The following is a 15,043-nucleotide window of genomic DNA, read 5'->3' as shown; positions in this document are numbered from 1 at the left end:
TTAGTCTGTCATTTGCAATCCCTATTTAATGTACAGCGCTGCGTAATATGTTGGCGCTATATAAATCCTGTTTAATAATAATAATAACAGCAGTCAGAATTTTGTAATAGTTTTTCCCATTGTGAATCAATATGATGCCTGTGTATCATTTACTCACATCAGTCACGGAATATTTGTTTGCAATGGTTTCACTGACAGGGCTCAGTCTCCTAAATATCCTGTTTGTTAGACTGCACTGCGCCGGCATGAGATCAGGTAATGCCGCCTGCAGTAAACTGGGATAAAAGAGTGATGATCTTACTGCACATGCCTGATCTCAAATGAGCAGCCAGGAGCACAGCCCGCGGGACTTTTTTTAAGGAAAATTCGATCTCGATTGGCGAATTTACACCTGCCATTTTCGCTTACAATTTTGGTAAGTGAGAACGGCGGAATTTGCCTTGAGATTGAGTTTAAAAATTTTGCTCGCTCATTCCTAGTACCATATCAATTTGCAACCTCTTTTAGGACATTTAACTTCCTCAGTATGAAACTATATAGGATTGTATTGTATTTTTGTTTCAGTGTGTAAATATTCCGCTAATATCCTTACCAGCATACCTGGTTTGGGGGCAATTTTACACAAAATGAGATCCTGGGCAAATAAAATGGGGGCCCCTACATTCACAGTATTTCATCCTTCAGTACCCCCTGCCATTTTCTTAGTTGTGACCCTCTGGGTAGTTAGAGGCCCTGTTTGGCCTACCCGAAAACTAGCCCTGCTTGTATTTTACTGCCTCTTAAGTAGTTAGTTTATCCTGTATTAGTAGTTCTGTGTACTTGGTGTGATATTGTAGATCCATATATATATGTGCTGATTTTTTATGTACAGTGTAGCATAAGCATATATAAGAAATCCTGCTAGCTTTTTTTGTTTTTCAGTAATATTGGCATCACAGCACATTAAAAATTAATTTCAGAAAGTAGATATCATAGTATTTTTACCCATTACAGCAGGGGTCGGCAAACTTTTATGGCCACTAGGCCATTTCAGATGTGGGTGGGAGCACACTAGGCCGGACTCTGAGTCCCACCCTAATGGCTCTGCCCCCACCGGGGAACGCCCCCTGAAGTGAAAACAACGGCAGTTCCTAAGCCCCCTGGCAGATCCAGCTAGCAAACCGGCCTGCCGGCCTGCATTAAGCCACATCGGCCAGGGGGCGTTAGGCTGGAACTAACTACTGGCTAGGCCATATCTGGCCTAAAGACCTGAGTTTGCCAACCCCTGCATTTCAGGCTTGCAAGCCAATTCAAGACCAATTACTATTGCACAAGAGGATAGAGTAGCAGTGAGTGTTCTTTTTTACAGGAAACTCCGGCACAGAAGCAAAGTGCTGTACTGGATTACTGCACAGACCTGAAAAAAAAATACAAGGGATACCAAGAATACCAATGGCTAAGAGAGAAAGTACACTGCATAAGATCAATTGGGCCCTGTATCGCAATCCAGACTGTGAAACTGTGAAAAAGACAGCTGAAATTGCCAACAATAGAAGAGATTAACTATACTAGCTTTTGCACAATTGCCGTAAGTTTTGGATGGCGTTAGCGGGTAAAGTGGAACTATAGTTCCGCAAAACAAATTGCGATCGGCAGATCTTAATTGCAGAATGGGTCAGGCAATGTCCCTTCTGCAATAAATGACACCTACTTGCCTGATCGCGGTTTTACTTTTTTCCTAGATTTATTTTATTTTAGGTACCTTTAATACAAGAGGGAAATAATATTGTGTAATATATGTGTTTCATATTACCCTTTTATTAAACTTGAAGCAGATTAATACATTATACATTTAAAAAAATCAAAGTCAAATCAAGTAATCTTTGTGTGTCAGTAAACAATTTATTTAGGCATTGTACATTTCTATTGCTTGCAGACACATAGCAGCTATAGAAAGTGACTTATGATCAATTTGACAATCTGAGCTCCTTGGCTAGTTGTACAGTATAAGCCAGAAATTTGTTGTTTTTTTCTCTCCAGTATGAACTGAATAAAACTTTTTTTTGAACTGAGTTGTGGTTTTATCACTCTCTGTGTCTGTTTTGGGTAGATTTTCTTGTATTTTCTTTTTTGCTGCAAAACAGACTAGTGAGGCTGGTGCAGAACTGACTAGTGGGCTCCCCTCTCCCCAACACCCACCTTGCTGAGAAACAAAGCCAGTGAACTTTAACATTTGTTGTGAGAATTTATTCACCTGGCACATACCAGAGATGAGCACATTGCTTTATTGTTTTAAGCACCAAGAGATGGATAGCTGGGCTGCATGAATAGGGTTCTGAGGGCACGTGAGCCAGACACTGAGGAAAGAAGGGTGGGCGTGCAGATGGACTGTGCAAGCCCTTGCTGGCTAAGAAGTGTCAAGGGCCTACATGCAGTAGCACACTTTGCAATATCCCTGCTTATAATGGTTATCAGGGCAGGAAACATGACTTTTTTTGCAGTGTGTGTCCTTTGAAAGAAATTGTACCATACTACCCCACCAGAAGTGGGAGCAAGTCTCCCCAGTGAGGACCCAGACGGCTAAAATAACCTGACAGAACATCTAATTCCTCTCCATTCTGGCCAAATATGTTCAGTTGTACTGAAAATGTTCTCACTTTACTTATAATTCTGACAGGGAACTCCCATGTTTATTCAGGACTTTGTGAATCTGAACTCTATTCACAAGCAAGTTTGCTGTCAAAGCTGGACAAACAGATGGCAAAAGCCTGCAGAGCACACATCGGATAGCGGAAATCCATGGTGAAAACATCTTCTGCTACTCGGCCAAACTGCATGACAATGTACTCAGCTGCAAGGAAAAAGAGACGTTACATTTTATCACTCAGATGTCAAGTTATAGGAATACACGAGTTGATACAACTATTACAGAAGTACAAAACCTGGTAAAATTATTACTGCAATACAGACCAACTACCATTACTTTATGAAAAACATGCAAAATGCATTGTTCACCCTTATTTTCTCCCTTATCATTTTTCACCAGAGCTTTTTTGCTTTCTTTGAACTTTGGACTGCCTTATTACAGCCTTCCAAAGCTTTATTACCAGTGTGTGCTTTTTTGATCCTGTAAGTGACTTACTGTTTTTTTTCTGGTGCAGGCTCATCTACTGTTGCCACCTCATTTGGTATGTATCTATTTAAAAAAAAAGCTTTTTCTACAGCTAACTTTGTCCACCATCTGTTGCTTGGTCTCTGAATACTAATACTAAATGCTCTGTACCCCACCTTCATTGGGGAAATCAAAGGACAGATAGCAATCCCTTTATATATAAATCTTAGATAAAAAATTAGTCAAAAAAATATTTTCTGTCTAAGAGCTAGTTTTTAAAAAGCAGCTTTGACCTAAAGAAATAAAAAACATGTCGGCTGTCAATATAAGTAAAAAGGACCCTTGCTCTTTGGATCCTTGGAAATCAGTCCTTTTTTTTTTTTTGCAGATGTCCAACATGCACTCTACTATACAGAACTTTCCAATCAGCTGCTAGGAAGAATTTTGCTGACTGCAGAGCTCTAGGTCTCATGTAGTAGGAAGCTTGTCAGACCTCCCAGTGAAACCACTGCATCCACACAGAAAGGCAGGAACCTACTCTGTAGGTGCTGGCAGGGAACATGCTTTTCTACTCAGTATACCTACTTTATTATTATTATTATTATTATTATTAATAATAAACAAGATTTATATAGCGCCAACATATTAAGCAGCACTGTACATTAAATAGGGGTTGCAAATGACAGACTAATACAGATAGTGATACAGGAGAGGACCCTGCCCCGAAGAGCTTACAATCTAGTAGACTTTACTGTTTGCCTTTACAAAATAAAGAAAAAAGAATTTTGGACTATAAATATACTTTATGCAAGTAGCAACCAGCTGCTATTGAGCTGTGTGCCAGTTTATAAAACAGTCACTTTATCCAACAATTATCCATCACCACCAACTATACAAATAATGTTTCCTATTTTGCAAACTTTTCCTATGTGTCAACCTTGAAACAAGTAGGCTATATCGTTTTACACTAAATAAAAATTATATCAGTTATGAAGCACTTCAAATATAAATTCATTTAGATTCATTCGTCATTTCAGTCACAGCCCTGGGTGACTGTGATAGTTACATGGTATGCACAGGCCCAGTATCCATACATTGTATACTCACACACTTGATAATAAGGAAGGGGTAAAGGATCTAGCACCATCCATCCACTCTCTGCTCATCATATGACCTAAACAGATTGCATAATTTTTTTTTACATTTCCATTTATTTACACCTCCAAAGTCACTGTAAAGCACAACACTTTAGGTTATAAATGTTTGGAGCTTTTTTCCCCTAAAACAGTTTTATAAGCACAGTAAGGTCACAATGCTGCTTTTTTAGTCTACCTCTTCTTGATATTCCTTTTTAATATATATTATAGAAATTCTAGAATAGAAAGGGAGACCGTTCCTATCTCAGAGGATACTCTGAGACAGGGAGAGCAGAGCTGGGAATGTTAGAATTTATATTGCTCTATAAGCATTCATGGGGGATAATCAAAGTTGGGTGAAAAATCATAGAGCATGTACTTATAAACTGAAATATTAGCTTTAAGTAGACTGACCATTTAAGACTGATATTTACCTAATCCTTGTGTAGGACTGAATGAAATTGCACAGTAAAATACACATCTAAGTATTTGGCATCACAATGTATTCCCACATGTAATGTAATAACTTACAGTCCTCAGCATTTATGATCTGGAAATTCTTCACAGAGGCCTGAGTGACCCGGCCATGGAAATTTAAGACATACGACTGAGTCTCTTCATTCCAGGATGGCGCCTTGTTGTGTAGAACAATAATATTCTCCATATTACCATTCTGATAACGAGTCTGAAGTGTCTCATGTTCCTGTAATCATGACAGAATTAGTTGTAGTACTGGATTACTTTTATATATATATATATATATATATATATATATATATATATATATATATATATATACTGAAATCTCCTCCAGTTTGTAGCACAAAGGGGAGTCCTAGGTGTTGTACCATGGTGTCAGTGGATCAGGAAAGAACATCAGGTCAGTGAAGAGTGGGGGTAATGTTTTAGCATTATTTGGAGGAAAAAGTACACCAGTGTACTCTGGTGGGGTGGAAAAGTACACCAGCATCAATGAGAAGGAAAAAAGGTTTGGTGCCAGTTGGTGGGAAAAATGCCCCAAGGTCAATGCAGGGGAAAAATGATCTGGCAATAGTGGGAATAAAAAGTACACTATGAACAGTAGTAGCTAAATGTACCACAGTACGGGTAGTGGGTGAGGAGAAGTACCTTTCATCAGCAGTTGGTATGAAAACAAAATGGCTTAGTGTTTCTTATATGCCACAGGTGAAAAAAAATTCTAACCATATAATATTACCAGACCTCAGATTAACAGCAACCCCTTCTCCTACACCACACATTGGACCTCTTACCAAAACAGTTTACATTGTAGTGGTGCAAGGAATTAACCCTTCCCATAATTATCCTTTGGCTTCTTGTCATGTTATGTGTTTGCCACATAAATAGAAGTATCCGTTGGGATAGAATTTGCACTGTTAGTAGGTCTGGCCTCCTATCTAAAGACTACTATAATGATCTGTTACACATGTGTTAGGTGGAATATGCATCTACTTTAGGAACAAAAAGTGAAAATGCACTTTGTTTGTTGTATACTGAACTGTTCACAGGACTTAATAGTTCAAGGTGAAATTTGCACACACAACTGTTCAGTCATGCAGTGTTTTGGAGTTATAGACTTGGGCCCTATATTAATTTTTTTTTTTATAAGAAAAAAGATTTCATATACATTGTAAGGAAACTAATATTTATTATCAGTTTAAAATGTAGAAACTAACCAAACACAGCTATTGCTTTCCTTTAAGCCCAGCCTTATTAAAAAAGGGATCCTTACTGTGAAAAAACAGAATGAAACAGACTACTGCACTGTGCCCAGTCACACTGTACTATTCTTTTTATTATGTTGGGTCTAATGGAGAAACACCTACATGTAGCGGCCTTTTACTATATATGTCCCTTTACTATAGAGGTTTCCTGCCTCTGATTCTCTCATGGAACTGATGTTAGGGAGTAAATCATTGCCCAGGTGCACGTTTGTTGACCTAAAAGTAATATTGGTGAATTTTTAGGTGGGTACCTCAAAAGTAAAACAAACATTTGGAAAAGAGGATGTATAGGGGGGACCTTTGCATTGAAACACTAGAGACTAGGGGCACAAAATATGCCAGGGCTTGAAAATTTGGAAAGCAGAGGGTGAACTAGTCTGGTTACAAGAAGATAGATTAATTGAAGAGAAACCTAAGAAGAAGGGACACACAGGAAGTAGTCTGTGACAGACGCTCGTTTGTTCTTGAGCTTAGGGCTGAGATATGCTTCTCCCAACACCTGTCTTGGATTATGACTCTATGCTGGAATACTAAAGGTTAGATGTCATTGCCAACCTTGATTTATTATTTTCTGGATGATGGATTTTGCCAAGCCCAATTTTTCCTAAGATCTTACAGGGAACTTACATTATGTGGCCGTATACACACTCTTTCGCAGTCCTGGTTCATCCCAGGGATAATAACAGTCATTTTCCGAGGACCTCTGAACCCCAGAACATTGGTTTCCTATCAGATGGTAAAAAAGTTAAATTATAATTAACCCACTTGGATTTGACAAATTGTACCTAAAATTATAGGATTACTATGTCAGTAACCTAAGTCTAATGGTTAAGGCTAGTGTAGGATCAGCACATTTCACTATATTCAAACTCTTCATTAATTCGACTTTGGAAAACTTCAATCTTTAATAGGCACAGAGTAAAGGGCAATTCTTACTTAATTTAACAGTGCTGACTTTTGAACCAGCAATTTATTTAGCTAACAATGCTTGAAAGGCTGTTTAATTTATAATGTATTGTCAGGAAAAAAGAGAACAGCTTGTGAACCTCTAACAATAAAAAGAATCTACAGTAAGAGAAATTTATGCTGTGGGACCCCGTATGGCATTCTGGACCAGTGGCTTTAATTCTCTGCAAATCTCTGAAATTGAGTAGATAGGAAGCTCAGTCTCTATTCTAACAGCATTCCCTGCTTGTTTGTTTCAGTTTATTGGAGAGTATTAAAGCCTGAGACAGCCAGGAGAGTCACTTCTTTTTGTATTATTTCGTTATTTTATATACATTACAGTACAGTAGTAGCAAAACACTAAGTACATAACTTGCAACTCTTTTTAAACACGATATTGCTCTAATATTGGTACAAAAAAGGCAAAAGAAAAACTCCAGTATAGCAAGTTCAATTGCATCTTTTTAAAAAGGGGAAGTATGTATTGTCAAATCACATCCAGTCCCAGCACTAATAAATTATGCTAATCACAGCTGAAAATGGCATTGAAAGAAAGACAATAAACCAACCCATATGTTATTTTTGTCATACGTATACCCGTGCTGTAAAGACATGCTACAGATTATGGTGAGAGACTACGTATAGGTTATATAAGGTTGGTAAAGATAACTGATATTAAAACTTTACAAATAAATGCTTCCACTCCACCTACAGACAACTGGGATCCAAAAAAACACTCATGGCATATAGCTTTTAATCTGCCCCGGGGGGGTGGGGGGGGGGCAATACACTGGACTTTACTTGTGGGAAACAATGGCTAAAAGTTCCAGCATTCATTTCATGTACTAACACAGTCAGCATACTGTCACTTTATCTTGGCCACACATAGCTTGTTATTGTGACACCAAGGCTAGCAAACTGACTGTATCAGCAACTGGGAAACACAAGACTTGGCTATCAGGAAGTAAAAACCCAGCCCTTTGTAAACCTATTATCAGTTCATTGCTAAAACCAAACATGTTATTTTGACAAAAAATAAAGAGGTAGCCACACACATTAATAGTATTGGCATTGATATTATACTGATAGAAAGAGGTTCACATAACTTACATAACATATTGATACCAGTTCTTGTCTGAGTGATTCCCTTTCTTGCACAAATGGCTTTGTGTCAGGGTTTACCCCGTTGTCAAAAACAGTAAATCTGGTTCCCAGCATGTTTGATCTGGAATGATAATAATTTATATGTTTATACTGTTATTGTTATGTTACAATATCTACTTTTATTCCTCTAGTAAGACTGTTTAGAAGCATTTCAAAAGTTTTTAATCCAGTTTCTTGCACTAAAAAGTTGCTTGAAATTTTGTGCTATACTCCAAAATAGGAGATTATTTTCTTTTAGTTTTAGATAGAGAAGGGAAGGGTTAGACCTTTATCAAAATTTTATTTGCTGTCTGTGTCCCCAGTGCGAGGATTCATTTCAGTTTGTACCAAGCACCATCTAAAAAGAACTTGCACTCCTAGACAAAATATTTTTTTTTTTTTTGAAGCAGGCAGTGCTTTTATTGCAGAAGGGTAAGGAGATGTCCCATCTGCAATAAAATAACTTTACCTGCCTGATCACAATTTTTTTAACCCACCTTTCCCCATTACACTGCAGTTACATCTTTCCATCTTTGGCCACCTTGTTTGGCCAGCCAAGGATGACATACCTCCCAAGCAGGTGCATGGAAGTTCATTCAGTCCTGGCAGATGCAGGGAAAGGCAGGACATGTTGGGTATCTGGGTTCCTATGCTGAGCTGTGCATGTGCAGCTCAGTGAATTTTTTTACTAGAATGGCGATCAGGCAGGTAAGAATGCTTATTGCCTGTTCCTTTTTGTAATAAAGCCTTGCCTGTTCCCAAATTGTGAAACCAATATTATTTCCACTTTAATCCAGCCATTTATTACAGGGTAAAATAACTTCTTGCTGTGTTTCTGGGAAAGTAAGTGAACAGATACTTGCCTAGTGGTATACAAAAAAAGCAAAAAATAAATTGGAAGTAGTTTTAGCCCTTTCCTACTCTATCCAAAAATAAAACGTGGCTACACTTTTTCTTTGTTTTCATTTTTTGATAAATTACATGTAGACCAACAAGTACAGTTTACATTATAGTTTGCAACCTGCCTTCCCTCAGCTCACCTGACTTTACCAATAAAACTTTCTCCACCACGTGACAAGTCTGTAGGATCCACCGAGATTAGGTAATTAGATGTCTTGCTTTTCTTTCTCTTTCTTCCAGCCATTAGGAAAAGCTGTTCAATAATAAATGTTTTTTTTTAACTGTCAGAGAACATATTGAAAATAGGAAATATAACAGTAATAATAAGTAGTGAGTTGGGTTACATACAGGTGTCTGAAAACTGAATTTTGCAGCCTACAAATACTTGAACTTATCTATGCTCAGTATATGCTTGGCTTTCTTGTTCTTCTATTGGTCCCTATACATATATAACATATATAAGAGTTAGCCTTTGGCAATAGGAATCTTTACCAACACACTTTGGTATATAGATAGCCTTGATTTTTATTCAAACAAAGCAACAGGCATCTGACAACATTTCTAGATGAATTTTCTCATTGTGGAGTGACCAATGGATCCTTCAAGGTCCCAATACTATTGCTTCTGATGCCATGTATTTCTATGTTGTCATACAGTTTATACAAAACTTCAACTGCGTGCTAATGAAAGAAGAGTCTCTTTTTCCTGAACTGCATGGTCCTGAGCAGTACCATTGTGTATTTTAGTTACAGGTATAACCATTTATAGTAACTTTTTTATTATATTGCACAGAAATTGGATATAAACCAGTAATAGTATATTGCAAAAGCAATTAAAGATAAACTGATTATGATTTCCTAATTACCTGGCCAGTTAATAGGTAGCAATTTCATAAGACTATACATTAGGAAAGAAGGAACAAGCATTTTGAAGTTTGGTGTAAGGCCCCCATCACAGCTTTCTGTTCTGGTACAATGGACCTGATCTATTAAAGCTCTCCGAGGCTGGAGATGATACACTTTCATCAGTGAAGCTGGATGACGCAGCAAACCTGGAATAGTCACTTGCTATTTGCTAACAAATGTTTTGAATCCTGGAGCAGATCCATTACAGGTTTGCTTTATCATCTAGCTTCACTGATGAGAGTGTATCCTCTCCAATGATGAAAGTGTATCCTCTCCAGAGCTTTAATAAATCAGGCCCAATGTGTTAAGATGTCTATGTATTGCCAGATTATATAATATTCATATTAAGTTATTATATTAGGATCTGGCCAATATATTCTGAGGTCACAGGTCATAGCTTTTCAGCCTAATGACCTAAATGGGCTGCTTATGCAACACAATAGACAGAAAAACGGCATATTATTCTGGTGCAATGTATAGTAAAACTCTATCATGTGTTATTGATAGTGTGCTACATGGAAAAGAAAAGTTCAATTTAGGGTTTTCTGTTCACTTTTGTCTATAGGCAGCCTGTTAAGTATAGACTGTAGTGCTTATGTGTTTGATTTAAGGCATGTTGCCTAAAAAGAGAAGGCACCATATTACTAGTGTAGGATAGCAGTATAGTGTGCGTTTAAATGGAGTAAAGGGACCATAAGTCTACCGAAAAGATTCCTTATCTCTTTTGCATTTATGTTTCTCCCCCCAACAGTGTGAAAGCTCAGTGTACAGTCCTGGATGATGGGATGAATAAACCTATGTAAGTATTCATTTAGGATGGCCAAAGATCTTTACCCGCAGAGAAGGAGAAGGAGACCCGCAGAGAAGGATAAGTGCTGACAAGGGAGCTGGCGAACATTTCATTTCTGGAAGGAGGTGAATATAGTTCTGCTTTAAATGTTTTTTAGCTTTGATAACCTTTTCACGCTTTTAAGTGTGTGTTCCTTACTCAAGTATTTTTGTGTGTGTTTTCTTCTCTACTTTTTTTTTAGTAAGTATATATTATAAATCTACTCAGGTCTCCAACAGGGTAGTCTGCAGGCAGACAAACTTTGATATCCAAAGCAAATCCCCTTGCTAGGCACACAGCTTTTTCAAGCATTATTCTTGTTGAATTTGTGAACTAAAATATTTTAAAAACTGTTTTTTCTTTTTAATAAAGTTTATTTGATATATTGCAATGAATATTACCCCTAGTAGTCAGCAACTATAAGCAATAGGCCCAGCTTTGGAGTTCGAATTCTGGTTGTCCTTATATTCGACCCGAATATAGCTGTTTGGATTTGGATAGACCTGACCCGAAAAACACGGGATTCGATGGCGCAAATTCATGTGTAAAAAAATGTGTTTGCTGTTGCAGCCCTCTACTCTGTGTTCCTGGATGGAGTTTCTCTATCCAGGAACTCCTGGGAACATGACTCCTGTGTTCTTGGATAGAGGAACTCTATCCAAGAACACATACAACCAGTAAAGGACGGCAAGAGCTATCAGGGAGTGGAGCTGTCAGCTCTGCTCTCCTGATTGCTCTTGCAGTTCTTCACAGTCCCTAAAAATAACACAAATTTTCCCACCATTGACTTTAATGGTGTTCAAATTCGGCAATTGATCACCCGAACAATATCCCGCTATTCGATCAAATAGCTGTAGAATCGAATAGTGAGATAATCGACCAACACTATTGAGGATATACTACATTGTAACTAACCAGAATATTTCATGTTGTAAATATTCATGAATAGTAAAAAAAGATGATATTACATATTGCCAAATGACTCAGAGGAGGGACATATCCCTTTCCTCCCTAAGTGCAATTACCAGAGCAGTAATCAATTTGCATAGGTTGGCAATGTCATGCACAGAGAGACATGACCACCAGGGGGCGCTGCGGCTTGTATGGAAGTGATGTGAGCCCTAAAATGGCCAAGGTGCCCAAGGAGTCTAAGCCGTAACCTGGTTTTCTCCAGAGCTTCTGATGGTGAACATGTTGCGCTGCTGGTTACAGCCAGGTTGCGGTCCTTGGGCACAACAAGGTGGGCAAGCACGGTACAAAATCACAAGGCAGACGGATAGTCGAGGAAAGCCAGGGTCAAGACAAGCAGCAAACAAGAGAGGTCAGGTCACATGCCAGGGGTCCATTGCTAGGGATCCAGGAGACAGACACTAGTGACACAGGGGCCACTGCGGGCACAGGGAACACAGGATACACTGAAAGCAACAGGAGGCACAGGAGACTCAGAGATATCCACAGACTGAACCAACAGACTAGACAACGAGGGGTTAACGCAGGAGCTGGACAGAGGAAACACTGAATTAAGGCACAGGTGACCAGGAACTAGCTCACAGAACTAGGGGCTCGAGACACATTGCACAAACACTGAGTGCAGTCTGCGAGCTAGCTAAATAGTCAGGGCTGATCAAGAGGCTATTTTCTGATTGGCCAGCGTCATGGACGGAGTTGATAAAGCTTGGAAACAGAGGCAGGCCCAGCGACAGAACAGCCTGCATGCGCAGGAGAGAGATGCTTGTGCTTTAGTGAGGAACAGGTAAGTGTGACAGGCAAAAAGCATACAAGCATTGCTAAGTTTTCTTATTTGAAAGAACAGCATGCTTTCCAAACTGAGGGTCATTTATTTGTAAAATAGATCATACAGTTAATAAACTATATAAACAAAACTATCATACTTTCTATTTAAGAAAGAATCTCTCATAAAAATGGCTTTTACTAAAATTTGCAAACCATGTGCAGTTTTACCAGGAACATAACATTTATTTATTTACCCGTTTGCCATCATCCCTCTCTAGATGTAGGTAATAGGTAGGATAGATTCCTTTATCAACTCCTTTTTTGTCTCTGGTGATACGACATTGGAGAGTGATGTTGTGTGGAGCTGGACGAAATGCAAAGCCTTCCAGATCATCTGTTTCTAAAGGTGGGCATATCTGGGAATCTTCTTCCTTTATTAAATAGAGTAATAATGTAAGAAAAAAATCACTGTCATTAAATGAAGGAAAAAGACAATATTGCACAGTGAACAGTTGCTTTTTTTTATGCTACTTTAATTATATTAACAAGTTCAATGCTGGTGTTTTACAAATACCAGTATATTCTGAAGCAAAGTAAAAAAAATGAAGTAAAGTTACTGCAGATTCCATGTTCTTTGATCATAACTAATATGGCTAGCTCTCTAATTTTTCAGAAGTTTGCATTTGTGTCTGTTCTAATGGGATAATTGAAGTTCCGGTCGATCAATTTTCAATCAACCTGCATAGCCTCCAAATTGAAAACAAGCAGCATTTTAAGTTTTCTTACCACCCCTCTTCTATACTCTCCCGCTAGAACAAATGGTGAACCGTTAAGACTGACCCAGTACTCTAACATGGGAGAAAGGGAAGTGTGTTTATCCCTGTCTAAGCTACAAACAGATCAACTTGTTGCTTGCATAAAGCGTAAGAAGGAAAACAAAGTAAAATACAAGAGAGCAGAGGGCAATTAAAGAGCAACCTACAACCTCACCTAAAAAAATCTTTAATCCCCTGCTAGCTTTTTTGTACTGTTGTCCATAATACATATATTACATGACAAATCTAATCTCACAGAAGTCTTCTTTTACATAAAGCAATACTGCTGCAGTCCTACTTCACTATCTTGGTTTCACAAAATGCCCAGACTGTGAGTAGAATATCTTTAGGCTCTCTGGGATATGAACATTATATGCCTAGGAGGCTTTAGGTCAGCCTACTCGCTTGCACAGCAGCACATCCATGGTGGACCAGCTGCAGGCTACATTATACTTGCCTAGGAGAGGAATATGAAAGTGGATGGAGAACCTAAAAAAAGGTAAGTACTTAATACATTTTCAATGTAATTCTGTAACAGCAAGAGTGTAAATATATAAATTGAATATAAATGTGGCTTTTCCTTCCTTAATGGATATATACTTTTAGCTGTTTTCTACACTTTTACACCCACTGTGACCATTATGAGGTATTTTATTTGAGGAAATAGAAGGTGCTTGATTAGGCAAAGGGGATCTGAAACTCCCAAAACTTCATGGTGGGCTGGAATAGAGTCAGGAATTATGGCAAAGATATTTAAGGGTCGAGTCACAATATTTAAAAATCACTCTTGGGGAAAACATGGTCTTTAATGTTAAACATGATACCGGTAGCAATTTATACGCCTAAGTACCAACTTTTTAATTAATCATGGATGGTCTTTATTTCTCACCTTACTAGAGGCAGACAAAGGCCTTGTATATACAACACTACTGAGAATATCCAGATCTTCGTCAAAGTCATCTTCCAGACCCTCTGCATCTTTTGCATCAGAGGAGGGATTTCTTCTTCTGGATCTTACTATATAACAGAAAAAGTACTTTAATAGTATGAAGTTTATTCTTGCTGCTGCAAAATACTAACATTATAGCAAGGAATAAATCAGGACAGCAAGAATATGGGTTCTTATTCAATGACAATTTATAATATATCACATAGGCAACAGTTAATTACACCACAGTAGAATGAGGTATGCACTGTGAGGTGAACACCTTGTTATTGTTGTCAACTGTAACCATAAATCTTGAATAAAGGAGATTAGCACAATCTCTTTTAAAACTTTTTGCAGAATATGTACAGGAGAAAGGATTGAGGAATAAAGAGAAAGGAAAAAAAGTGGGAAAAAGTAATAGGGGAGATGGGGTGGGAAAGAGGGAAAAAGGGGAGGAAGGACAGGGAAAGGAAAGGGGTATAATGTTTGGAGAAGAGAAGGAGAGAGAGTACATGTATCTAGCTTTATCTGTTTGCTTGGGATTGGACAGATAGAGTACTTTGCTCCGGAGTCCATGTGAAGTCTATAATCTGGGGAATCTAAAAACTCTATCCAGTTAAATAATTTCTCACTAAACCTAACCCAGGTGCCCTTAATACTGGAAATTAGATTCTCCATCCAAAAGAAAGAGATATAGGAAAAACATCAATTTCTTTACAATTTGAGAAGAAGCAAGGTCAATATATATGAAGCATTGTACACAGCAACCCATTACATCTCCAAAATTGATTGTGAAAAGGAAAATAACAGTGTAGGTATTCTAGTGTTCTACAAAACACCACCTCATGGAATTCTATTCTATTGAGATGGAATGA

The 15,043-nt window shown here is 38.1% G+C and overlaps 1 protein-coding gene across 7 annotated transcripts in view; it reads right to left on the bottom strand.

Moving 5' to 3' along the window:
- Positions 1–1,859: 1,859 nt before the first annotated feature.
- The window catches only part of LOC140340687 (tubby protein-like), a 32,142-nt gene continuing 18,958 nt past the window's right edge, over positions 1,860–15,043 (bottom strand). For 6 of the 7 annotated variants that reach the window (XM_072426036.1, XM_072426031.1, XM_072426037.1 and 3 more), the window contains 7 exons: positions 14,130–14,257; positions 12,680–12,856; positions 9,098–9,210; positions 8,025–8,139; positions 6,597–6,695; positions 4,759–4,930; positions 1,860–2,830 (listed from right to left, as the gene is read on the bottom strand). In XM_072426036.1, the coding sequence (XP_072282137.1) occupies positions 2,697–2,830; positions 4,759–4,930; positions 6,597–6,695; positions 8,025–8,139; positions 9,098–9,210; positions 12,680–12,856; positions 14,130–14,257 (938 nt within the window). In that variant the 3' untranslated portion in view covers positions 1,860–2,696. Of the gene's footprint in view, positions 2,831–4,198; positions 4,266–4,758; positions 4,931–6,596; positions 6,696–8,024; positions 8,140–9,097; positions 9,211–12,679; positions 12,857–14,129; positions 14,258–15,043 lie in introns of all 7 variants that reach the window. The other variant, XM_072426034.1, reaches the window with a different exon arrangement.

The sequence above is a fragment of the Pyxicephalus adspersus genome, chromosome 11, assembly GCF_032062135.1.
Source record: "Pyxicephalus adspersus chromosome 11, UCB_Pads_2.0, whole genome shotgun sequence".
Taxonomy (NCBI): Eukaryota; Metazoa; Chordata; class Amphibia; order Anura; family Pyxicephalidae; genus Pyxicephalus; species Pyxicephalus adspersus.
Note: the sequence above shows the minus strand (reverse complement) of the source record. Positions and strands in the feature narration are given on the sequence as shown.